We start from the raw sequence: 27,928 nt of genomic DNA on the forward strand, positions 1-27,928 counted from the left end.
AGAGAGAGAGGAGAGAGAGAGAGAGAGAGAGAGAGTTAGGAGTTAGAGAGAGAGAGAGAGAGAGAGAGAGAGAGAGGAGAGAGAGAGAGAGAGAGAGAGAGAGACAGTTTAATGGATGATTATGCAGAATATGATTTGATTCGCACCCAGTTTGGCGAAGATGACTGACACGTCTTGGACCACGTCTCCTGTGGCGAGAGGAGAAGACTCGCAGACGGCCTCCAGCAGGGACACGTATTGCAAAATCGAGGGATTCTGCTCCACTTTCAGAGACTGCAATGACAATCAACGCTTCTTACAACACATTTATTTCACTATTAGACATATAAAATGATCCTGTACCTGAATCAGTCCCATATAAATCATCAGGCCATATATCAGTCGGCCCTTTTTATTGTGTTCCAAATTCCTTGTTTTGTTTACATTTTTCTGGATTCTATTTAAAAAAATGATTTTAATAAAAAAAATGATGGATGTCTAAATCAATTGAATTTCTAAAATTTAATAATTGATTAAAACTGAAATCATAATGTTTTATTTCCCCCCAAATTTCTTGTTTAAATTTGATTTCAATTTAATTATTTAATTATATTTTAATAAAGGATGTCTAGTGAATTGACTTCAAAAAGTTTACAATTTATTTAAATTTATTAAAGTAAAAAATAAATAATAATAGGGCCCTATGAAATGTTGTATTTTCCCCCAAAATTTCTTGTTTAAATTTTGATTCAATTTTAGTGAATTAATAAAAAATTTATAAAGGATGTCTAGTGAAGTGACTTAAAGTTTACAATTTACTAATTTATTAAATTAATTTGAACAATAATAGGGCCCTATGAAATGTTGTATTTTTCCCCAAATTTCTTGTTTAAATTTTGATTAAACTGTAATGATAGAATACAATTTTAATAAAGGATGTCTAGTGAATTGACTTAAAAAAGTTTACAATTTAATAATTATTATTATTACATTCTGCTGTATAATAGTAATATACATCTGTCATAATTTCTTCAAGTTAAACTGAACTTTTATTTTGACAAGACTTTTGAGTTTCTGTGTGTATCACATTAAAGTGATTTACTTTTGATTGATTCATCCAAAATTGCCACATTATACAGTAAATTCAGTAAACTGGATTCCACAACTATATAAATATTTTCTACATTTGCATATATTATAGATTTTCTTTTTATTTATTTATCTGTATCAGTATTGGAAATCTTCTTGTACATGCTCATTTCCTCTATGTATATAATCTAATGCTCACTTAAAGTTAATCTCTAAAAACATTAATAACAGCTTTCAAATCTAAAACAAAATCTTTTTTCATACTTTACACTTCAATGTTGTGATGTCTACATTCACAATTTTTGTTTTTAGCCGTTTAATTTGACATTTATTTAGACAAAAAAGTATAACATTTTAATATTGGCTATTTCTTAGCCAGAACATGACAATAATTTCCAGCTTATCAATATCGGCCGTAATTTCACCCCTAAACAAACCTTGAACATGCTCTTCATGTCCTGCAAACCATTATAAAATGGTGCCAAGACTCTGGGCTCCTGAATCCCACTGTCAGACCGTCGGATCAACTCCTTGTATCTCTGGAACATTCCCGTCGGATCCAACCAGCAAACCTCTTTAAGATGATAGAAGTGCCCAGAGCACCACTCATCCTTCCTGTATGACATAGAGGTTTTAAAATTATTCTAATATGTTCCTTGAGGTTCACTTATAAGGTACTGAAGATTTTTGAAAGAAATCGGAGTGGGCGGAGCCCAGGGCTGGACTGGCCATCGGGCATACCGGGCATTTGCCCGGTGGGCCGACGTGCTTTTTGGGCCGATACATCTCATACTCATACATAATTTTTATTATTATTATTTTTTATTATTTTTTATTTACGGCCCATAAAATGTGTACATCGGCGGCCCATTCGTTTTGTTTTGTTTTGCTTAATTGGCGGCGCTGGGTTTGTGCCGGTGTAATGCAGTGGTCCAAAAAAGTTTTTTTCTTTTTTTTTCTGACAGACCAGCCCATGAAACACGTAGATCAGCGGCCCATTGGTTCTTTTCTTGATTGACACTGGGCTGGCCCAATCACAACTTTAAACGAGTGAGCGAGCGCGCAGCAGTGTCAGTTGTATCTATCTGTCAAAATAGTCTGCGAGATGGAGAAGAAACGCAAGGATTGTGCAGAGAAATAGCGTGAAAAAATAGAACCAGCCCCTTAAAGCAGACACTGTAAAATGTGTCAAAATATATGCTTTCTGCCCTTCATCAGCTCCAGTGATGATGATGATGATGATAGTGAGGAGGATCAGGAGAGAGATGAGAGAGTGTAGAATCCGCGGTAAGCAGAACTACTTTCAAAACACTTAAGCTATGTCATGATCGAGTGTAGGAACCCATAACCCAGTTACAGATTATTTCCACATTGCATAGTTGACGATTACATAGACAGTATATAAACACGATTACCGCAATTCACTAGAAATTTAATGAGAGGCGTTTGTAAACCATGTTTTCCGCCAAAATAAAAGCTTGATGCAGTTTGCGTAAAAATAAAAGATCATGTGCTTATCTCTTTCAAGTAAAGAAATTGGAACAAAACTAATTATGAAAGTTTCCTTTATTTTTTAGTGCATTTGTTTTACAAAATATGGCTATTACTGTCATTGGATTAATATTATAACTATTATTATGTAGTAGGTGTAATGTAAATAGCAGGCTTGGGAGGGTTACTTTAAAAATGTATTCCGTTACAGTTACAAATTACTTCATGAAAAAAGTATTCAGTAACGTAATCCAAGTACCACAATATGAAAGTAATGTAATCTGATTACTTTTGGATTACTTCAAGGTCACATATATAAATAAAGTCAAGCAATAAAAAAAAATAAAAAAAATTGAAAACCTTTTATTTATTAAGAATTTGGTCCGGTGTAAAATATTAGCAAAATATAAACTATTTATGAAAATGTCATATAGCTGTAAGTAACTATGTTGTAGCTAAAAACCTATTACAACGAAGCAATCATGTCTCATTTCCACAACTTGGGAACACACAGCCCTGAATATTTATGTAAATGGCTATACAGACATCTAGTGGCTACTGTATGGTATTACAGATTATTTTTGTTTTATTTTTAACTAACATGTACAAGGAAAAAACAAAAAACACAACATTTTAAATTTCTACACAATCTAAATATTAGTTTATTTTAAAATAGGCCTAGGCTACATGTTGACTAAAGCCGTGATCGTTCTTAATTTGCCTGACTAAACTCGGGGCGTTGGCAGTGGGAGTTCCCCTACGTTACCTAGACAGCGAACATCCTGTTAAGTGAGAAGAGATTAAGAAAGGACATTTTGGTACAACCATGTTGTTTGCATTTTCTTCTTTGAAAACAAAATGTCAGCGGAATTTCCATGAATTGAAAGCGTTTTTGTCCCGCGGGCAACGTTTCTACTGGCAGCAGTGATTCATTCAGCGTCTGAGGAGATTGTAGACAGCTGTTATTTGCACATGCACCAGCGGGTGGCACACGTGAGTCATTACTGTCAACAGAATCAGGAACTACTGTATAATCAAGCAGCGCTTGATATAGTGTTATTATGCCAAAATACTGATTTATTAAGTTTTAAATTAAACCATTGTAATCCTGAAAGTATTCCCCCTTTTTTCAAAATGTAACTATAATCTGATTACTACGTTTTTTTACGTAACTGTAACCAATTACAGTTACTGGATTTTTGTATCCTGATTACATAACGCCGTTACATGTATTCCGTTACTCCCCAACCCTGGTAAATAGACACTGTAACGAAAAGAGGTTTGAATTTTTCGTTTAATTTGCACACTGAATAGGGGTTGGAGCTTTTAATTTTGAACTCTCAAAGTGCACCAGATTGATGAATTTAACATTAAAATGCACAAAATTTTCTCACGGGGGGGCATGCCCCCGGACCCCCCTAGAAGAACCAAGGTCCACCCACCACAGTTTTACCAAAAATCCTGTGAGAAACATTGGTATTGCTATGCCATTGCAGCTTATAGCTTGTTTTAGGATTCATCACTGTGGAGTATAGTTCAACTGTATTAATTAATAAATGTAAAATTTTCACTCGTTCCTATACTCACTCATTACCTGGCATTAGTGGTTTTAAGGAATAGGAGTTGGTATGCATATAATTAAGGGCGTGCAAAGATGGGTGGTGTTTATGATCATATAGTGGGCCAGTCTGGGCCAAAATGCCCGGGCCGATTTTTTGTCCCAGTCCAGCCCTGGCGGAGCCTATTATTGCAGTGGGCGGTGCCTATGGTGCGATGATGTATAACTATTGGTTGATGTCTTGCTCTAGAGGCGGGCATATGTAAATGAATTTGCCGTGTGATGTCACAGATCACTCAATATCAAAACGAGCTGTTTTTGAAGCTTGATTAAATAAATGCTTTATTTATAATGAGGATGTTGTTATAAGATATGAAACTTGCAGGATGTTTTAATAGTTCAAAGACCCCTTATATGTCATGACCCCTTTATTAACTAACATATATGGTTGATATCTGTTCATCTGACCTGTCGTACTCGATGAAGACAGCGGGCGAGTGCTGGAACAGGTCTCTGATCTGGACACTGGTGCACTGGGCGTACAGGTACTGGTACACCGCATGGATGTGCTCCACAGTCGAGGTGAAGTCTGCTCCTTTAGGCTCTTCACACAGATCCTCCGAGACCTTCGTGCACCAGCGCTTCAGATAGCCAATCATGTCCTCCACTTGCACACTGTGTCTCATTCCTGCACATTTGTGATAATATTCACCGTTCAAAGGTTTGGCAATGAAACATTACTGATTATTATCAATGTTGAAAACAGGGCTGAGAAACGAATCGCGAAATCCAAAATAAAAGTTTGTTTACACATAATAGATGTGTGTGTACTGCGTATAGTTATTTTGTATATATAAATACACAAACACGCATGTTGTATATATATATATTTTTAATTTATATATAAAATATTTGTCAGATTATATAGTCTCATATATATATACACAGTATATACATGCATGTGTATTTATATATACAAAATAATTATACACAGTACACACACATATATTATGTGTAAACAAACTTTTATTTTGATTGCGATCAAACCGTGAAACCGAAAACCGTGATACATTTTATTTCTCAGGATTCTTTGATGAATAGAATGTTCAAAAGAACAGCTTTTATTTGAAATATAATCTTTTGTAACATTTTAAATATCTTTAGTTCACTTTACTTTATCAATTTAATGCGTCCTCGCTAAATCAAAGTATTAATTTCTTTGTATATAATAAATATCTTACTGACTCCAAAACTTTGAAAAATTGTGTACGTTCCAAACAAACAAGTGAAAACTGCCTTTAGCTTTCTTTCTTTCTTTCTTTCTTTCTTTCTTTCTTTCTTTCTTTCTTTCTTTCTTTCTTTCTTTCTTTCTTTCTTTCCTTCCTTCCTTCTTTCTTTCCTTTTTTCCTTTTCACTGCCCACAGTGCTGTACGAAGAGCTTAAATATAGCTTTAAGTTTAGCTTTACCTATTACTCTGGTGAATTCGCTGGGCATCTGTACGCTGTGTGCATAATCGACGTGTGAGCCGAGAAGCTGGTGCACTTGCGTAGAGAAGATGTAGACAGATTTGGGTTGCAGGAACGCTACGGGCCGGCTCTCGTCCCACGGTGGCCTGCGTGCTGGGACCCAGTAGAGCTGCGTGAGGTGATGATAGAAGGAGGATCTGGCCTCTCGCACGTGCCGTCCCTGGCTGTCCGAGACCTGCGACCGGAGATACTGGGAGTACTTCTCTCTACAACACACAGGACAGGTTTGTCAAAACACATGCACTGGCTTTACATGAATGAGCAACAAAAGACCAAAGCACGGACATCGCCGGCAGAAACATGCGCTCGACAAAAGAACCAATAAAAAAACAGACAAAAGTCGGCACACCAAGGCTCCGCAATATGCACAAATAATACAAAATAATAATATTAAGACTCACACACAAGTTGTTTTGAGCACGCAGGCTCCTCGTCAGATAATGAAAAGTTATTACCCGACAAGCCTTTATAATCACAGGTGATTAATCAACGGATCACATTAAATGAAGAATTTGATATTCGTCCGTTTCTTTAAGATTTTTGCAGGTATTATGATTCTCGTTATTAATTTTGAATGTTTAAAATTTGACTTTCACATTTAGTATTTTTCTTTTTCTTGTGTGTTCCATGACTTTTTGACATTTAAAAAAAATATTTTTTTGTTTATTCTTTCCTCTCTCATGTGTCATGTGATCGTTAATGAATCACCTGTGATTATAAAGGCTTGTTGGGTAATAACTTTTAATTGTCTGATGAAGAGCCTGCGTGCTCAAAATATAACCCATGTGTGAGTCTAATATTACATTTTTAGCATTTATTGGTGCCGACTTTATTTATTTTTTACATGAATAATAAAAACTGTAACAAATGTATTGTTCATTGCTAGTTAAATTTGAACAGTAACTTACAGTGACTAATGGGACCTTATTGTAAATGATACCATTATTTTTTATTACTCAATTTTTATTTTTATTTTACAGTACAATAGTACACAAGCAGTGTGCAAGCCATCACATCATTACCATTTTAGAACAAGTTCCAAATTTCCAATAATCAGGGATTCAATAAGACGTGTGCATATCAATTCCGTTGAATGATTCCTATGTTGCCATTTTAATGTGATTCTACACCATTGGAGCGGCAGAAGACTCGCGCACTGTTCTCACACACCCAATACTAGCGCACAGAAAGCCGCCTCTCATACTGAATAATGCGCGATACTGAACCAAGATCTCTTCGTCTTCGACTTGAACGGACAAATGCACACAAAAACATGTCAAATTATCCTCGTAAACACAGTCGGTTATGTCTTAAGTGAACGTAAGCAGCTGACAAAGAAAACGCAGGTGTAACAGTATACTGGATCCGTGCAGCTCTTAAAGTGACAGCAGCCTAATATTCCTGCTGCCGTCTCTGTAATAACGTTAATCTAACGACAAAAAACAAAGAGAAAATTCTCTCGCTGTTCTTGACTGAGTAACTTATTTATAAAGTGCAGTGTTATTTTACATTTGATAAAAAAAATTTGTACCTGAAAATCTTAAAGTCTCCCTGTGTTGAAAATCCAGCGTTTAATGTAGTTTATGTGTCTATGTGGTGTTTTTAATCTGCTGTAAGACAAACCATGTGTAAGTTCATAAGTCGACAGCATTGCTGAGTATTTCCTCCTTAAAACTGCAGTGAACCAAAGACAGTCTCAAACACACGCTTTGAAATCGCTGGTGTTTCTGACGTCACAAACTACCTTGTAACCAATCAGATCAACGTGTGATCGTCAACCAGTGGATCTCTGAGCTGAGTGAGTGAGTGGAGGCGGGGCTCATTTGCATATTCATAGAACCGCGCATACTAAATGAGGCAAGGGTGTCGAGTTACATTCAAGATATTTTAAGGCATGAAGACATTATTTTCAAGGAAAAAACATTTAAATATGTCATTTTGGTGATAAAAGATGAGTTTTAAGGGATAAAACTGTTGACTACAGGGGGACGTTAAAATACAGTTTATTTAAATTGTATCTTTGTTCAGTTGTGCAATTGCTAATTAGTTTTTTTGTTCTTTTTTAAATTACTGAGTGTTTCCTTGTCTTTAATAATGCTTGAAATTGAGCTAGTTGTTTTTGCTGTGGTATTTTTAAACCATAAGCAAAAGTTAATTGTGTAAGTTTTCTTAAGCTAGTTGATTTTTTTGTTTATGCTATTCAGCAACAATGAAATGTTTTGCAATAAGACTTCGAATAAATGTGAATGATATCCAAGTTTTTGTTCTCCTTCTCGAAATTAGGAATCTATGAGAATCGGAATCGATCAGCAGAATTCGGAATTATTACAATTAAATTGGTACCAAACCCTACGAATGGCACAAGCTGATTGGCCTCTGTTCATCCTGCAGCCAATGAGATCGTGTGCTCAACATTTAAATAGTCAGTGTTTGCTGTAAGCCTGAGTTCCTCTGAACCCCTCCACCTCCCCAGCTCCACCTGCCTAGACCTGCTCTTTATGAAGAAGCATATCTACTCCATAAAGACCAAATATATCAACACTGCCATATTTAATAACATACTAAATCTATTCCAAGAGCTGTCATGATTGAAATAAATGAAACTTAAATAGCAATATGCAGTTTGTGCACTATTTCAGTCTGAAAAGTGAGTAAAAGCAGCACTATGTATGCTGTGGATCTGGTCAAGCGGGTGGATGTGTTTTGGCTTATGAATGGAAATGGAGCATAAAACCAGGTGAGCACGAGCTCACCAGGTGCAAGGTCAGCTGACAGAGGAAAGTACGAGGAGTCTCACGCTGCAGATGCAAAATACATGATATTTCATACATGCATCTGTGCTGCACAGTCAAACCAAAGTTTATTCAGACATCTTCAACATTTCTCACATTATCACAGTTTATTCGCTATAGTTTAGAAAATGGTACTAAAATATGAGCAGAACTCAGTTGATATTTGACTGGTTTTGTCCGTCCTTCTGTTAGACTGTCTCACACATGAATTATGTTGAATATCTGTCAGCTGTTAAATTTAACTACACAATTAGATAATACCAGTTTAGCTCAACCAATCACCAAGCAATGCTTCATTCTGTTCAGTCTGTGTGTAAAAAGAGCATTAGCAATTAAAGAGAAAACACTTCAGCAAAACATGATCAGCTCAAAGTGTCTGAATCATTTCTGGTCCCAAATTTGAATATATTTTCCACTGTATGAAGAATTGTTGGGTATAATATGTCACTTTATTCTGCTCTCCTCACTTACATAAATGAGCTATAGTGTCCTGCACACACTAGTAAAACAATATCAGAAATTGCATCTGGTGTGTGAATAATGTTTGGTTTGACTGTACATTCATTTGAGATCTTTATAAAACCGAGCGACCAAGAATAGACTGATTCCCGATTAGGATCTGACGTGGTTTTATGGTCATCAGACACAGTCCATCAACTAAACAGACCAGTCCTTCAAGCACACACACATATGCCAGACAGCAGGCACAATATTTTCTCCCCTTTAAAGCTTATGTGATAAAAAATGATCAAATGCAGATGATGAATTGCATGCCAGACTAATAGTGCGACCGTAGAGATCTGGACTAAAGAGCTCTTCGGAGAGCAGATTGAGCATAAGTGGAGTGGATTCCTCCACAACCAGCTGTCAATCATGAGGGATCAAGGCATTACTTGCTCACTTTCTGGGTGAGTTTAAGTTTAGTTCGTTTTTTCCAGCCATAGTGCAAAGCACAATCTACACGAACGCATTGTTAATGCCAGCATTTCCTGCAATGCTATTCACCAGCGGCCGCTGAACGCCCAAACAAAGCCACGGCTAAGCAAATAGACGTGACCCTGCAGTCTAAATTGAAAATGATGAGCTAAAGAAGTTCATTGTGGCAAAATAATGCCAATCTAAACATGCACAAACAAACAGCATTTGTTTTCAGCCCCGAAAAACACACAAAACACACATAAAACAGGAAAGAGCTTTGAGATTGACTGTATAAAAGGGTATATGTGTACAGACTACTGAAAGCCACAGAACTGTGAAGCAAATGAATCGCTGTGATCCACAGAAACAACTGGATCCAGGCAGAGAAAGCTGGATTTGCAGTTACTGTGTGTCGAAATGCTGATTTTAGGGGTGAAATCACACCCTATATATTGTATTATTATATATTGTATTGACAACTCATCAATTAAATATTTAACATTGTATATTCTGCATAATTGGATGTTTTTAAATAAACACTGACAATAAAACTCTCTTAACTATTATTGTAAACTATGGGAGTCAGTGGTAGCCTATAGGCTTCATTAGCCTACTATAATATTGAAGGTAAAAATTAACTGATTTGTATACAAACACTTAAAATACACTTTTATTTATTTGTATAATAATAAAGTTATATGAAATATAAACATGTAAATGGTGGCTGTCATAAAAACCTGCCAGATTTATTCAAACAAGCATTAAAAATTGAAGAACATTAAAAATTATAATGAATATGTAATAGGGTGCATATATTTAGCAGAATGCTCCTCTAGAGTTAACTCTTCTCGCTGACTAACGAGTTTATGGTCACTAGATATGGTTTTTCTGAGGTAAATGTGACGTTACATGACATTGTTTACAAGCTGTTTTACTGACGTCTTTCCACGGTTGAAACACTGATTGGGCGACTCCATGTCACATGATACAGACTTCGATAAGTTGTACTCTATCTTTTAACACACTTTCAGAAGCTCATTCATGTTTATCTCGCGCTGTAACTGGTGTTATTAAGGCGGAAGAGAAGATCATGTGCTTCTCTAGAGCTGAGCCAGAGCGATCTCACGCCACAGCCACAAAACGGTAATTATGTTTTTGAATTTCGTAAGAAAATGGACTTAATTTGAAATCTGAGACTTTGTTTCATATCAATAATAACAAAGCACAAAGATTATTGTGATTTATTGGATGGGATGCGCAACAATGTTACATTCATTCATCAGCTGAAAACAGGATGACTAATCGATTCTTGGGATTTAAAAATGAGAATAGATTAAAATCGAGAAATCAATATTTTTTACCCAGCCCTAATATATATAACATTGATATGAGTGATCACCCGGATTTAGACCTATATTGTGTTTATATAAAGCGTTCACAGGCAAATTTGCTTTATGTTTTTCCCCAGCGTCGAAATCAGGCTCATATAAACGTCAGGAAACACGATTCCGGCTGCATGTCAATATCCACGATCACTGGATCTTTGGTAAGTTGTAAGAAACACTATATCGAGTCCAAGCTTTAGTTTAAACTGATACTCGTTTGTTTTACTGGTGTTTTCCCAGTTTCCCCTGTTAAATCCAGTCACTCAGCAGCTCTTCTGCCACTCAGTGCGACTGAGGGAGTGTGTTCCCGCGGGAAAGTGACCTCAATGCATAGCCTAATTTATATTATATAGGCTAGGCTTGCAACGCCAAGGTCATGGGTTCGATTCCCAGGGAAAGCAAGAACTGATAAGAATGTAAATGTGTGCCTTGAAATGCAATGCAAGTCGCTTTGGATAAAAGCGTCTGCCAAATGCATAAATGTAAATATATAATTATAATTTGCATGATTGTGGGGAGCAAACATCTTCTGCAGTGTTTCTTTACCCAGCGTCCCAGTGCTTGTCCATCAGGCTGATGAGAGCTCGTCTCTGCTGTAGTTTAGTGTTGGCCTGCAGATGCTCGACGGTGGCCAGCGTGTGAAACTCAGCGCAGTGATGATCCTCGATGATGTAAAGCCCATCCGAAGGCTTCGGCCACAGCTCGCTCTCCACTGCCCACGGGCTCGACGCCTGGAGGAGACATCAGGTTATCAGGATCATGCAGAGTGCACTGGATCACTGGGAAACACTACTGTACTCTAATGAAGCTGAAGATGAGTTCAGAATGTAATATCAATGAACAACACTGCACAAAAAGCTTTCCTTACTTAGTATTTTTGTCTTGTTTCCAGTCCAAGTTTCTGAAAATTCTTAAATCAAGAAGTATTTACTAGATGAGTAAAATGACATAAGAAATGAATGGAAGCTTGTTTCCGCCACAGAATGAAAAATAAAAATGGTAATTGCGACTTTTTATCTCACAATTCGAACTTTATTTCTCGCAATTCCGAGTTTATCTATATAAAGTCGCAATTGCGAGTTATAAAGTCAGAATTGCGAGTTATGAAGTCAGAATTGCGTGTTATAAATTAGAACTGGTATGTAAACTTGAAATTCTGAGAGAAATAGTTGCAATTATCTTTTAAAATGTTTTATTCTGTGGCTGAAACAAGCTTGCATAGAAATTCTATCTTTTTTTCTGATTTAAAAAAATTTGTTAGTTAATAGTTTAAAATGAGCAAAATTATCTGCCAACAGGGTAAGAAAAATAATCTTGTTTTCCACTTGAATTAAGATTATGTTTCTTACCACATTGGCAAATAATTTAGCTTGAAACTCGCTTAATTTATATATATATATATATTTTTTTTTTTTTTAGAAAACAAGATATAATTTCTCATGTAATTTTACTTATAAATACTTCTTGATTTAAGAATGTTTAGATATTTGGACTTAAAGTAAGAAAAGCATTTTTTGCAGTGAACGAAATACATAAATAAGACACGTTTCAATTTCATTTTCTTTACTGGTTAACCCTTTAGACCCTGAAGCTAAAATATATTTTTTTCCACATATTTAGATTTTTTGACCATAAAATTCTAAAACAATGTGCTATCTTCATGTGCAAGGTCTCATCTTTTTCAGAAAAAGATTAGCTTTCAACAAATTACAGTTATTGACCATTATTGTGTGTGGTGAGTTTGTAAATAGAATTTAAATAGACAAAAAAAAAAGACAAAAAAAAAAAAGAATACATTTACTGATGTTTATTTAGAAAAAAAACTGAAAAATCACGAACGAAAGAAACTAACACTTTAAAGTTGAAAAATGAACTATAATACATATATTATAGTAAATAAAATATTATAAAAAGTCTTTTTTGTGACATTGGGTTGCACAGTTTTCATTCAGGACACTTTTTTTCACACACGCACACATACACATGCACACATTTATAGGCACGCACACATACACACGCACACACACCACATGCTTAGATATGTGAAAGAGTGACGGCCATCCGCCTCCCAAGATTCATTAAAAGGCATCCCAATCCCCTCTTCTGCTGTCTAACACTTCTTTCGCCATGTATTTGTTCGTTTCTTTTATTATTTTATGCAATCCAACACACTGTAACCTGCCGCGCTTCATATCTCTCTGTTCAAAGCCTTCCTTCAGGCTCTGCCAGAAAGCTGCTGTCATTTGCAGACGGAAAGCGTAATAAGCCGTATATTGCCGAAAAGCGCATGTTGTCTACTGTCAGGGGCAATTTGAATGGTTTTGATAGTGCAAACGGTTGAAGAGTTACGGTAAAATGAATACAGCTTGCTGGTGTGTGTCGGCGACGACACAGCCGGTTCTAAAGGGTTAATGCTCAACAATACATGTATTCTTATCGGCTTTTAACTCATCATGACTCAGGTTTTAAATCCTATATGCTGTTCTAAATATTGCTATATTGGGAGTTTGTGATGTTTTCTACGTATTTATGCCTCGTACGGCACTTTGGTCATCCATGAGTGGTTCTGAATGTGCTCTATAAAGTAATGAGTCGGCTGTTTTAATGAACTGGTCAAAACGTTATTTATCTGAATGAATTACATGCTAAATCCATCAGTAGTGTTACTGGATGAACATCACTGAATGCACGTTTATATGATGAGGTCAGGCACAGTTTCATAATCACCCATGTCTGGTATTTTCCTCTGTTCTCATTTCATTTAGGATAAAAAACAACAACCTACAATCACAGAACAGCACGTGTGCAACATGTTATTAAAGACAGGAGGCCACACATGGCACTGGAAGTTGAGGAGTTCAGCTTTGACTTCCCCTTTATTCACATCCAATTAGTGCCAATTTCACACTTTCACTCCATTAAACGGCTCGCAGTGAGGAGCGCCGTGATTGGCTGAAATCGAGGTTGCGCACAAAACAAAAGCAAGCGCTGACATGCTTCATTAGTTTGCCTCCCGTCGACACGCTCACTGAAACAAATGCTGTTCTTACTTAGTATTTCTGTCGTTTCCAGTCCAAATATCAAACATTTCTTAAATCAAGATGCATTTACTAGATGAGTAATATGACATAAGATATTAAATCTTGTTTTCTGGGGAAATAAATAAAAATTAAGTGAGTTTTTGCTTAAAACAAGCAAAATTATCTGCCAATGGGGTAAAATTTTTTTTTAAATTGTTTCTGTTTGAATTAAGATGATTTTTCTGACCCCATTGGCAAATAATTTGGCTTGTTTTAAGCAAAAACTCACTTAATTTTTATTAATTCCCCCTTAAACAGGACATAATATCTTATGTCATTTTAATCATCTAGTAAATGCATCTTGATTTAAGAATTTCTAGATATTTGGACTGGAAACAAGACAGAAATACTAAGAAAGAACAGCATTTTTTGCAGTGTCACACACACACACACACACGTTCTGACCCGTGTGCCGAGACTCACGTCACTCGCTCTCACCAGTTCAGAGGTCGTGAATGTGCGCTTCTCCTTCCTGAAGATCAGAAGGTCTCGCACTCCCAGAGAACTGAAGATCTCTCTCCATCCGCTCACGTCTCTATCGGCCTTCAGATAGCAGGCGTCCAGCAGAACCCAGTCCACACCTGGGAAAAGGAAAAGAACTGGTTGGGTCTGAAAGGACAGGATGGATCCACTGCATAACGCTCCGTGTTCATGCACAACTCATGCTTTTGTAAGTCCATACAAAACACTTTTAGTTCGGTGCTTCAATTCTAGGGTGAATCAATTACACTGCAAGAAATGCTTTTCTTACTTAGTATTTCTGTCTTGTTTCCAGTCCAAATATAAAAAAAATCTTAAATCAAGATGCATTTACAAGATGAGTAAAATGACATACGATATTAATCAGTTCAAAACAGATTTCAAACAGAAACAAGATTATTTTTCTGACCCCATTGGCAGATAATTTTGCTTGTTTTAGGCAAAAACTCGCTTAATTTTTATTTATTTCCCCAGAAAAAAAAGACTTAATATCTTATGTGATTTTACTACTTTAGTAAATGCATCTTGATTTAAGAAATGTTATGAAATGATATTTGTAAGAAAAGCATTTTTTGCAGTGTAATTGGGACAGTCATAACCTGTGAAGCTTATTCCAAAACTGAAGTAATTTGATCAAACTAAATATTTCTGTAGGTTTTGAAACGGTAACACTTTATAATAAGGTTTCATTAGTAAACGTTACATTAACTAATAATGAGCAATACATTTGTTACAGTATCTAATAATCCTTATTAACATTAGTTAGTAAAAATACAGCTGATTATTGTTAGTTCATGTTAGCTCAGGCTAATGCCAATATTATATAATATTAATTATTTGATTTGAATAATGTATTACTATATGCTGAAATTAACATAAACTAAGATGCTTTAGAAGTATTTTGTATTGTTAGTTCATGTTAACTAATGTAGATAATATGGAAGCTTGTTTCTGCCAGATTAAAAAAAGAAAAAAGTAATTGCGATTTTTTAATCTCATAATTCTGACTTTTTTTTCTCATAATTTCGAGTTTATATCTCAAAACCAGAATGGCAAGTAATAAACTCATAATTGAGGAAAGGTCATAATTTGCGAGATATAAACTTGAAATTGCAAGAAAAAAGTCAGAATTGCGAAATAAACTCAGAATTACGAGAAATAAAGTCAGAATTGTGAGATTAAAAAGTCGCAATTACCTTTGTTATTTTTTATTCTGTGGCGGAAACAAGCTTCCATAATTATTACACAATTGCGAGTTTATATCTCGAAATCAGAATGGCAAGTAATAAACTCATAATTGCGAGAAAAGGTCATAATTTATGAGATATAAACTTGAAATTGCAAGAAAAAAAGTCTGAATTGCGAGATAAACTCGCAATTGCGGAGAAAAAAAAGTCAGAACTGTGAGATAAGATCACAATTGCAAGTTCTAAATTCAGAATTGCGAGGTATAAACTTGGAATTGCGAGGAATAAAGTCAAAATTGCAAGAAAAAAAAAGTTGAATTGAAATAAACTCGCAATTGCAAGAAAAAAGTCAGAATTGAGATAAAGTCAGAATTGTAAAATAAACTTGGAATTGAGATAAAGTCAGAATTGAGATAAAGTCAGAATTGTAAAATAAACTTGGAATTGAGATAAAGTCAGAATTGCGAGAAATAAAGTCAGAATTGCGAAATAAACTTGGAATTGCGAGAAATAAAGCCAGAATTGTGAGATAAAAAGTCACAATTAGGATCTTTTCGTTTTTTTTATTCCGTTGTGGACAAAAGCTTTCATAAATTAACTAATCAAACCTCAATGTAAAGCTTCACCTTTGAATCTTAATTCACCGAGAGGCTACACTTCTAATTTTCTAAATTATTTTTCGAGAATGCAAACAAAACATTGAAGTTTCTGAGAGATCATTGGAGTGCGTGTTTACAAGAAAACACCATTTCATTTCAAATGTTTAATTTAATGTGTTACTTGCCATTTCTTTGCAATTATTTGTGAATTTTACAAGCAATTTCAAAGCAAATCCCACACCAAGGTGCTCTTGTTTACCAGGGAGCATGCTGGGAAGGTCGATGTTGTCGTACTGGCTGGAGAACTGTATTTTGCTCTGTGAAGGGAAGAGAAAGCCCTCGCTGGTCAGCACAGGTATGGATGCGCTGAGGCTCCTGTAGTCCTGATCCTGAGAGTGCATTTTGATGAACACCAGGTAGCTGACGACAACATCCTTGGGCTTTTTCTAGAAGAAAAGGGAATTAAATAAGAATATGAGAAACAGTCATAAGAGATGAAAGCATTTTCACACACTTGACCCAGTTTCAAACATCCAGGGGTGTGTTTCCTAAAAGCATCGTTAGCCAACTATGGTTGCAAGTTCTGTCGTTATCAGCAGTTCAACAAGTGTGTGTGAATGACAGATCTCCTGTGGTTAGAAGAAGAGTTTCTAGTTTTCATGACATGTGGACTCAATAAATCCTGATCTTGAGCAAAATAAGCAAGCTGACATTCAGTGCAACCTGTGTCTTTAATTTAGAATACATACAAATGTCATTTACATATTTTAGTTCGTCGACAGATTTAAAGTGTAGTTGTTGAAGAGTGCGCATGTGTGAACGAGCTCTAGTGCGTAAGAACGAGCCTAAGATAGAATCTGGAAATAAAGCAAAATAACTGAGAAAAATGAGAAATAGTCCTCAGATGACGTTCATCATTTATAGCAAAACATCTCGCATTAATTAGATCTGAAACAGATTCATTAACAGTAGTTATTACTCCACCACCTGCGTGACGTCATTAACCAACGTTTGCGACAATATGGTTTGGGGAAACAGTCGAGACTAGCTAGTGGAACTACAGTAGTGAAGCAGCGAGTTACAGCGCTGTGTCATAAGAAAAGATCATCATCAATACGGATGCATGATAAATCAGTACTATATTAGTTATTGGCCAATATTATATTTTTGTTGTTGTTGATAATAATCAGTATTTGCCATCATCTAATGCTCACTTAAAGTTATTATTTAAAAACACTAATAATGTATTAACATACAAACCCAGTGCTCCTCATTTAGGGGTCACACTCACACCTCAAAGGGATTTTTTTTCCCAGTATAATATATTTTTGTTCAATAATATTTGGTATTTTGTGGTACTAAGTAATATTTATGCAATAATTATGATCCATTTGTTTCCACAATTTTTCCAATACAATTGCTTACTATTAATAACTAATAATATTTAATAAATCCATACATTTTCTTAATTATTATTTTTCAATTAACCCCTTTATATTTCGATCAAAAGTGACCGAATAGCACCAGATGGTTAAATGTAATCTTAAGAAAATAAATAATAAATAAATAAAAATAATACTGTACAAAGCAATGTTTTGATGCATAAGTTCACTAGTGGCTTTTAAAATGACTGATTTCAGTTTCAGGTGTTTTATTTTTAATGTATTGAGACAAAATAGCATGAATTATAAATTCAATTCAATTACATTTTAATTTAATTAAATGTCAAATTTAATATGAATTTTAATTTTCATTAAGTGTATCACACCATAAAAAAAAGAAATATTGGCTAGAAGTGAAGCGTCGTTGGTTGTGAAACGTAGTTTGCAGACCAGACAGAAGTTGTCAGCGATTCTTTCTTTTGTAAAGTCATGCTGTACCGCTGTGGTGAAAGCTGAAGGCAGGAGACGAAGATCAGGGTAAACACACACCAGCCACTGAATGCTACCCCAGATAGCCGTGCAGTGTGAACACACACACCAGCCACTGAATGCTACCCCAGATAGCCGTGCAGTGTGAACTCGGCATTAGGATAAAGCGTGTGTGTTCCTCTGACCTGCCAGGCTTTGCTCTTCAGCACGGGGTAGATGTGCTTCTGCAGAACCTGCTGAGGCTCCAGCTCGTGAACGCCGAGTCTTCGGAGAAACTCCCGGACCTGCGAGTTCCCCAGTTCATCCAGACACGCCAGCAGCCGCGGCTCCACGATGTTCAGGTCCTGATACAGAGCCTTCAGATCTACAGCGAGGAACAGGAGCACAGTAAACTTGAGTTACGTAATCAGATTACTTTTTCAAGTAACTAGTGAAGTAACGCATTACTCTTTCAATTTACAACAAAATATCTCAGTTCAAACTTTTTTTAATTTGTTGACTGACAACTCTCCTGTCCTCATGTTGTGAGGAGGTAGTGTGTGTGTGTGTGTGTGTGTGTGTTTGTTTGTGTATGTACTCCTCTCACTTGTACGAAAACGTTCAGTACTCCTCAAAATGAATAAAAACAGTGAAATGCAATCTCAGAATTTTACGCAAAACTTTTATAATTAACTATATTAAATTACACAAATATACTTTATGTATTTAATCTCACTTTATTAACCAATGTCTTTGCTGCTGACCTTCAATGATCTTCTTCAACCATACTAATAAGCAAAAAAGTATAGTTTTAGGGCTTCGGGTCATTTTGACCCGCGATGGAAGGATGGAGGGATGGAGGGATGAGGGTTAAAGGTGCAGATTTGACTATATGCAGATTTAAATATATCAAAGCTGATTGAAAACTGATAAGAAAAACAACTTTTTTACTAGGACAATTTATTGTTTACAAGTGACAATATGCAGATTTTAAGCGTTTTCCGGATGCGGAAAACGCAGAAAATTGAACCCGATTAAATTTTTTTTATGACGGACGAAAGTTTCGGAGGCAGTGTGTAAAGATTTACTTGTTCTATGTCAAGCCCTGATATATATATATATATATATATATATATATATATATATATCAAAGCTGGGACATAGTTAATCTGGTTTATTTAGCTAAATATTAAATTAAAGTGCATTTATTGCTTTGTAAGTAATCAGCAATATTTAAAAATGTATACAATGTTTAAATAATGTTGCATTATTTTCCTAAGCGCTATATACATAATAACAAATTCTTTTATTTCTTTTTTTTGGGCTAGTAGAAGTTCTGAATGGCCAGTAACTTAAAAATTTTGTAGCCACATTGTCCGGTGAAGACTAAAAAATTTACATTGTGAAAATAAAATGTAAAATATTATTTATTTATTTATTTTATAAATAAAAATTTACTGTTTAATTAAATTTTTAAAAATTATTTTTCTTTATTCATTTTCATAATAATTTAAATAATTTCACATACACACTTTTTTTTTTATAATAAAGCTGGAAGAGCTATATTGTGCTTAGAGGTATGTGTGCAATATAACGTTCACTGAGCAGAGATGTTCCAATGATGATGATTCATCAAATGTGTTTAGCTGGCATGTTCTTTACAACGAAAGGAATGTTTCGACTGATGCAATGTACCACAAATGTACACACTGAAGGGAAGTTGCTTAATATGGAAAGTGGATTGTGCCATGTTATGTGTAAGCATGAGGTATACGTTCCATTTTTAAACATAAGCAACATGTTTTTTCTACCTTACAAGGAAGTTGTAAATCCCTCAGTGGTGTATATAAGCTCAATCCTTACTGTACCACCCCAGAGAAACACAGAGGCATGATGGGGTGAGGGGATAGAGAAATGGGAACAGAGAAATCTGGAATGAAGACCTCCTCACCTATAGCCTTATTCTGCTTTGCCTGTTTCTCTCTGTCTGATACATGTATAAAATAATAAATAGAGATCTCTTGGCAAAGTAACTGGTGTAGCCTCCGTGATTCAACAATAATGGGGGAAAGCATGATTTTCAAATCTACAGCTGGTGAGTGAAAAAGTTAATTTCAAACCCTGTACAGCAGGGGTTTTCAAAGTCTAAGACAGTGAGACAGGCCTCCCTTTTGACAATTTACCCAATGGCGTCCCCTCCCAAAAAAACAAACAAACAAACAAACACACATAGCAATGTCAAACTCCTTGTTTACACTCTCAGTAGGCGCGTTTCCATTACAGATTTGCGCAAAACTTTTGCGATTTTTCTTCTTCTAAATATCGATTAAAAAACGATTGCGAAATGACGCCGTTTCCATTAACCGATGTTATGCGACTAAAATGTTCTCCTCTCGCGATAAGTCATTCCAAACATCATGGCAATGGACGTTGGTAGGTTTATATATATCACAGCCACCGCACTAGACATTATTATTATTAATGGAAGGAAACGTAGGCGTGTTATCCAAGCATTAATGGCAAGGAAAGACCCTTATGAGCGGCACATATGAGGAGTTTCTGGGTGTTTCTCCCTCAGATCTGCTTCCAGGTCTTGATTGTGGCATTTATTTGAGGTTGAGAATCCAGTATTTCTGTCATTCTTTTGTCTTTTATGAATTTAATAAAGAACTCTGTCTCGTCTTCTGTCCAAACACACCGCGTTGTCTAAGTCAGGTGACTGTAAATGCACAAAAACTGTTTCCATTGCAGTTTTGCGAAATATTCCTTTTTCGAATTGCCTGAAAAACCTCCTCATGCGAGCGGACCAATTTTTTTTCTTTGCGAAATTGACGTGTTTCCATTGGATGTATTTTCAATTCGCAATTTCAATTTGCGCAATTTGAAGGGTAATGGAAACGCGGCTAGTGAAATGTGACCCAGTTCCGATTTTTCGCTCATATGTGACACAGATCGGATGTGTTCTATGACCGTGTAAACAGGAAAAAACAACGCGTGCATTCGGATATTTTGAGATCGGTTTCAGGCCTCATTCATATGTGGAAATAAATCAGATATGTGCCAATGCGACTGTCATGTAAACAGGCAGATCGGGTTTTCTGAGGCATTAGGCGACGTCTCCGCGGTTTAATGACGAGAGAAACCACATTAAACGCACCGGACGACCCGACGAAACGTGTCGTCGTAGGAGAGGAATGTGGACACACGTTGACAACATATCAAAGGTTGGCTTGCTCATCCTAAAATTTTGGACCCACTGCTCCTCGTTAAAGCCCACCACAATATGCTCCAACCAGTCCTGAGATCTCTCCCGCACACAATAACTGAAGCACATGTGCAATGATGGCACTTTTCGTCCTCCTCCGCCTTAAAATCATGGTGATGTTTGGCGAACTTCGCATATATCGCATAGCTAGCATCAAGCATATCTCGTGTTCGTTCATCTGTGCAAGAGAATTTAACCCTTTAAGCATGCGTGATGTTTCAGATAGGATGGCAAGAGTAAACACATGAATCGGATATGGGTCACAGTTAAAAGAACGTGTAAACGGACGGACAAAGAAATCGGATAAAGGTAACATATCAGAATTGGGCATCAAGACCTGCAGTGTATTTTCAGAATAATAACAATTTAACTTTTTAAATGTATTAATTTAAACTAATTATTAGGCTATAATTTCTAGCACTCTCCGCGCCTCCCCTGGCATGCTCTGGCGCCCCCCTGGCGAGGCACGCCCCACACTTTGAAAACCCCTGCTGTACAGGAGGCATAAGAGCGGCTGATGACGCACTTCCTGTTCCTGTCCCGCTGAGCCTTCGGGCCCAGATACTGATGTTTAATTAATCTCTTCCCTGCTTTTAGCAGCTGCGCCCGACTACGCCTGACACACAGCGTTAGCATGGCTCGTTTCCATTCAGCTGGAATTCATATTTCCACCAGCTCCGTGTGAGGACGTATCTGACTAATCTGACAAGAAAAATGGGTCATTTATCAAAGAGAAGCGTGTCAGGGAGTTATGAAGGAGTTATGAGATTAGAGGCAGAGAAACACATCTGTAGTTTGGGTTTCATTCACAAAAATACCTGTTTTTTTTTACTGCAATGACGCAAGTAATGCGTCTTTCTCTCCTGTGACTCACTTTATTGATTCATGAAATAAGCAGGAGATGAGGAAGATCATTCATTTTGCAGACAGGTCTAGAGAGAGGCATGAAAACAACTCCTGATGGACTACAAGACTTTAGAAATAAAAGATGAATCAACGGAAGCTCAACACACCTCACTGGTTCTCGCACATTTGATCTTCTGTGTCACCATATTTGATGAGCTCTATGTATGTGCATTAATAATTGTGAATAAAAGGCTAAATTAAATATGTTCATCGTATAGAGCAATCGCGTCTCTTGAGGTGACATGGATTAAACTGCTTTTCTTTTCAGGTCTGATACAGATAACGATATCTGATGATACTGACACCAGTGCCATTGTTTTATTGATCAGTTTAGAAAATATGTTCCTCAGTAAATTGCGAAATACACACTTTAAAGAGAAAAACTGGAAAAAACGCATAACATTTTTTATCTAATAAATGTATAAATAAATTTAAATAAATACTTTTTTTGTGTGTGTGTGTGTGTGTGTGTGTGTGTGTGTTGTCAAATAAAAAATAAAAATAAAAAAAACGAATTAATCACACATTTTTCTGCAATTAATCGTGATTATTTTTTTTTATATTGAAATAATTTCACATTAAATCTCATGTAGAAACAACAAAGACAGTCTATTTTAAATATTTGTTTAATGTCATCTATTTACTAAGTACAGTGATTTTTTTGCTGTTTTTTTCTCAATTTCTGGGGACTAAAATGAGTAATTATAGCCATTTAACATTACAATATAACTGAAAGCGATCATTTTTGTTAACATTTAATGTCACTTTAAGAGCTGACGAAGATCTGACACACATCCGAAATTATCCCAACTTTTTACATTCATTAACCCATCTTTAACCCATTTAAGACTGTGCTTTATGAGGATACTCGCCAATAACGGACATTTCGATATCATTTTGTGTGTTATTGTACGTTCAAACGTTCTCATTTGCATCTTATTGCATATTAATGGTTTAAAATCATTTGAATGAACGACCGCCTGTTCATATAATTTAACACCAAAGATGCCCGAAAAAAAAAGATGCTGTGTTAATAATTGCATTACATTTTTTAATGGGTTAAACAAAAAATAATGAATCACAAAATTAACGCATTAATGTTGACAGCCCTAATATATTATAAATATATATAAAGTATAAAGTGTAATTCAAACACAAATATACTATATATACATAAAGTCTTTTATGCTCACCAAGACTGCATTTATGTAATCAAAAATACAGAATAAACATTAATATTGTGAAATATTATTATAATGTAAATCAGCTGTTTTCTATGTGTATATATAGTAAAGTGTAATTTATTCCTGTGATCAAAGCTGAATTTTCAGCATCATTACTCCAGTCTTCAGTGTCACATGATCCTTCACAAATCATTCTAATATGATGACGAATATGATATGAAACGAGCATTTATGATTATTATCAGTGTTGAATTTTCAGGATTTTTTGATGAATAGAAACAGCATCTTTTGTAAAATTATAAATGTCTTTACGGTCGCTTTAGATTCATTTAATGTGTCCTTGCTGAACAAAAGCATTAATTTCTTTTTTTAAATCTAATCTTTTGAATGGTAATAAGTTGTTGAAATTATGTATTTAAAAATTGTACCTGTGCCAGCTTGCGTCACATCGCTGAGAGGGAAGAAAACTCCCTCTGAACTCAGGGAAACCACACTGCCGTTGGCCAGAGGGATCATGGGAACCTCTCTGAGCGACTGCAGAAGCGCGTCCACTTCATACTCCGGCTCCAGCGCACGGAAGTTACACACCAGTAGCCGGGCCAGCTTCTTCAGCTCGAGCTCTGAGCAGACGAGAGAAGAGAAGACAACGGTGAGCTCAAAACCTGACAGAAATACTGCATTATGAATCCCTGAAATCTGAGAACACAACTTATCAGGTGACACTTTACAACAAGGTTCATTAGTTAAAGGTGCAGTGTGTAAGTTTTAGCGCATCTAGTGGTGAGGTTGTGAATTGCAACTAGAAGAAGTTACGGTGGCCGACAGGAAGTGATGTCGTTGTCTGAGACAGCAGAGAGTAGCCGGTTAAACAATGAGGTTTCTTTACAAAGATAAATAAAGAAATCATGTTTACTTAATTATTCAGAAAAATCAATGTTATTGCGAACATTATTGTTACTTGTTCATCACTGTGTCAGTGTTTTATTCGCTGACTTTAGCTGAAGCTTTTTTATACAAACATAGTGACGAAACGCATTTGTCCGCTCAGGGCCACCGTAGAAACATGACGATTTATACGGACCCGCGGTGTGTAGAGAGAAATGCCTCATTCTAAGCTAATAAAAACATAACGGTTCATTATATACGGTCTTTATACACCACTGAACACATCGTTATGTGTATGATATTGCATTTCTGTCAACAGAGCCTCCTAAATATCACACACTGCACCTTTAAGAGGGATGCAAAATACAGGTTGTCATCAATAATCTCACACAATGCCCCCTTATTGCACCAAATCAAAAGAAACAAGATCATTCATGGCTTTAAAATATCAAAAATCAATTAAAATTCTAGATTTCTCTGAATTGATAAACACTGCCTCTACATTATAAGTTGTTATAATTCATTCAGTTTTGCCCCACTCATCACACCTGAGCTAAGATGGCCGTGCTGCAGGAGTTCCCTGGCCATGGAGCAGGTGACGGTGATGATCTCGGCGGGCCGGAGCCGGTGCACGCCCAGCGCAGTGAGTAGGGAGCTCGAGAGGCGAGCCTGCAGCGCCGGGTGGAGGTACGACAGACTCAGGCTTCGGCACAGATCCTCTCCTCCAATCACCTCCTGGATCAGCCGGTCTGAACACACGGCGAGCTGGGACGGCTGCTTGAACTCCACTCCGCCATCTGAACAAAGAGACATCTGTAGTCTTCAACGTGCGTACACATCAGCATCAGCACTTAGCACAGTCATGTAATGCCCTTTTCACAAGATGTAAAATAAGTGATGTCTCAGAGTGTGTATGTCAAGTTCTAGCTCAAAATACTAAAATACAAAATATGTTTTATTGTAATTAAGGTCATTTTTTTAAATATGCCCCAGAAAACCAATTCCAGGGGGCAAATATTGGCTCTATATGGAAAAATAACGTTTCTTAATCAGTTTATATATATATACATACACACACACACACACACACACACACACACTGCCGTTCAAAATTTTAATTAGGATTTAAATGATAAAGAATAATTTGACCAAATATTAATCATTATTTTAATCAATTTTATTAAGAAAGATAAATAGATAAATGCTGTTGTTAAAACTTTTGATTAATCAAAGAATCCTGAAAAAAATGTACACAATTGTTTTCAACACTGATAATAATCATACATTTTTCTTGAGCAGCAAATCATCATATTAGAATGATTTCTGAAGGATCATGTGACACTGAAGACATCAGTTATTTTAAATTGTAATAATATTTCACAATATTACTTTTTTGTTGTTGTTGTATTTTTAATAAAAAAAAAAAAAAAAAAAAAAAAAAAATATATATATATATATATATATGTGTGTGTGTCCAGCTGAGGAAAATCTACATTATGGCCCTTAATGGAAGAGTAAACCTTTGACCCTGGTCCTCACCGCTGTCCTCTTTCGCAGGGAGGCACGGTTTGCCCTTCAGCAACTGAATGATCTGATTGGCCACGGGGTTGAAGAAGTCCAGGATCTCACTTGGTTGAGGGATAAACTGCAGAAAGTAACAGAGTCCTCCGAGCCCACTGAACTCTGGGTGTTGCTGTGGGATTCACATCGCATGCACTCGTTAGCACTACAAATGTTCCTTCAGATGACCAGAGAAACATAAAGAAAGCAAGTTTTTCTTTTCTAGCAACATGATAAAAAGCAGATTTATGAGCCTTAGTTCACCCAAAAATTAAAATTAGCCCATGATTTACTCACCCTGAAGTCATCCTAGGTGTATATGACATTCTTCTTTCAGACGAATACAATCAGAGTTATATTAAAAAATGTCCTGGCTCTTCCAAGCTTTATAACGGGAGTAAATGGCAGTTTTGAAGTCCATAAAAGTGCATCTATCCGTCATAAAAGTGCTCCACCTCCTCCTTTAAAGCGGTGGTATAATGCCCTTTTCACACGATGTGAAATAAGTCTCTGATGTCCCCAGAGTGTGTGTGTGAAGTTTTAGCTCAAAATACCCCACAGATATTTTTATATAGCATGTTAAAATTGTCTCTTTTTGAGGGTGAGCAAAAACACACCGTTTTGTGTGTTCCTTTAAATGCAAATGAGCTTTCCTTTAAATGCAAATGAGCTCCGCCCCCTGTGTGCTTTTATCTCACACACACATGCGCTGAAAATATCAAAAACTTTTAGCTTTTTATGTTCAAACCGGAGTCAGACAATGATGGAGAGACTCAAGAAGAAGTGACAACATGTAGAAGCAACAGGACATTTCTGAATAGTTACATTTTTTTTTATGCATTTGGCAGACGCTTTTATCCAAAGTGACTTACATTGCATTATCCTATACATTTATACATAGGTATGTGCAATCCCCTGGGATCGAACCCATAACCTTGTTGTTAACGCAATGCTCTTACCACTGAGCTACAGGAAAGCATCAAGTTAGTTGATGAATTTATGTAGCTGATGTGTAGTTATCTTCTAGTCATTGATTAGCATATTCTGTCATTATAATCTATTAATCGTGTTCCGGGGGCGGGGTTTATGTAAATTCGAGGGTTGGTGATGTCACTAACCCGGGAGGAATGTGGTGATGTCACTAACCCGGGAGGAATGTGGTGTATTCTCTACCAGCTGTTTGTTGTAGTCCTTAAAAAGCAATTTCTTTAAAAGCAAATATCTCCCTTTGCTCTGAGCTTTGAGCGTTGTAACTTTGCAGATGTTGTTTATGCTCAAACAGCAACATTACACACTAACTAAAGTTAGAGAAGTCAAATCATAATCAACCACCCCTTTAATATAACTCTGATTGTGTTCGTCTGAGAGAAGAATGTCATATACACCTAGCATGGGCTAATTTTCTATCCCTTTAAGCTCCATCTAAAGCTGGCGTTAAAAGGCAAATATATAGGAATAAATGTATCCAATCCCACTCCTCTCTTACACTGAAGACATCCATGGCGTGAACAAACAGTTGTGGGATCTCGGAGCGAAGCCACTGGTTCCAGGAACTGTCCCGGTCCACGTCTTCTCTGGAGGAAGGGATGTCGAAATCACCTGCAATACAGCACACAACGAGACAGTGTTTTATTAGCATCACTGAGACAGTATTTTTAAAGAGCACCTATTCTGCTTTTTCCATGTCCGAAACCCCTAGAAAACAGTAAAATGACACTTAAGACAACAATAAAGTCACATGACGTGTGTTTAACCTTGAATGATGAAACGGAAGCCAAAGCTGCGCAGTGGAAGAAAGGCGAAGACAGGCTGTTTCTGAGGCTTGGCTTCACAGGAAGACGATTCGCTGAGTTGAAACGCAAGGGCCAATTCTGTCGACTCCACGTCCTCTTTAATCTGCGGAGGAAAACACAGACACACGATGGAGACATTCAGTGAACGGTGAACGTCAGACATGCAGCAATACTGAGGAAAAGCTGCGGTTTTTGAATTATTTATAATATAGGAATACACAGGATTTTTACATTAAACAAATTGTAAAAATGTAAAAACAAAAGTGTCACCGTCCGGCTAGCGAGACGTTTAAGTTTACTTCACTATATTACAATTAAATCCTAATCTAATCATGACAGACTATATATCGTTGGAAAGGTCTAAGGCTCCTAAATAGATATTTTAGGACTGTTTTTTTTA

General features: G+C 36.3%; 1 protein-coding gene across 5 annotated transcripts in view; it reads right to left on the minus strand.

The window, feature by feature from the left end:
- The window catches only part of LOC309485284 (uncharacterized protein), an 86,028-nt gene that overhangs the window by 12,647 nt on the left and 45,453 nt on the right, over positions 1-27,928 (minus strand). For all 5 annotated transcript variants that reach the window (XM_082152047.1, XM_082152046.1, XM_082152045.1 and 2 more), the window contains 13 exons: positions 27,490-27,631; positions 27,222-27,334; positions 25,715-25,868; positions 24,724-24,972; positions 23,719-23,910; positions 18,142-18,320; positions 16,345-16,531; positions 14,258-14,400; positions 11,286-11,470; positions 5,585-5,850; positions 4,586-4,805; positions 1,506-1,683; positions 147-273 (listed from right to left, as the gene is read on the minus strand). In XM_082152047.1, coding sequence (XP_082008173.1) covers positions 147-273; positions 1,506-1,683; positions 4,586-4,805; positions 5,585-5,850; positions 11,286-11,470; positions 14,258-14,400; positions 16,345-16,531; positions 18,142-18,320; positions 23,719-23,910; positions 24,724-24,972; positions 25,715-25,868; positions 27,222-27,334; positions 27,490-27,631 — 2,335 coding nt within the window. The remainder of the gene's footprint in view (positions 1-146; positions 274-1,505; positions 1,684-4,585; positions 4,806-5,584; positions 5,851-11,285; positions 11,471-14,257; positions 14,401-16,344; positions 16,532-18,141; positions 18,321-23,718; positions 23,911-24,723; positions 24,973-25,714; positions 25,869-27,221; positions 27,335-27,489; positions 27,632-27,928) is intronic.

Source organism: Leuciscus leuciscus, assembly GCF_965113295.1.
Source record: "Leuciscus leuciscus genome assembly, chromosome: 21".
Classification (NCBI taxonomy): Eukaryota; Metazoa; Chordata; class Actinopteri; order Cypriniformes; family Leuciscidae; genus Leuciscus; species Leuciscus leuciscus.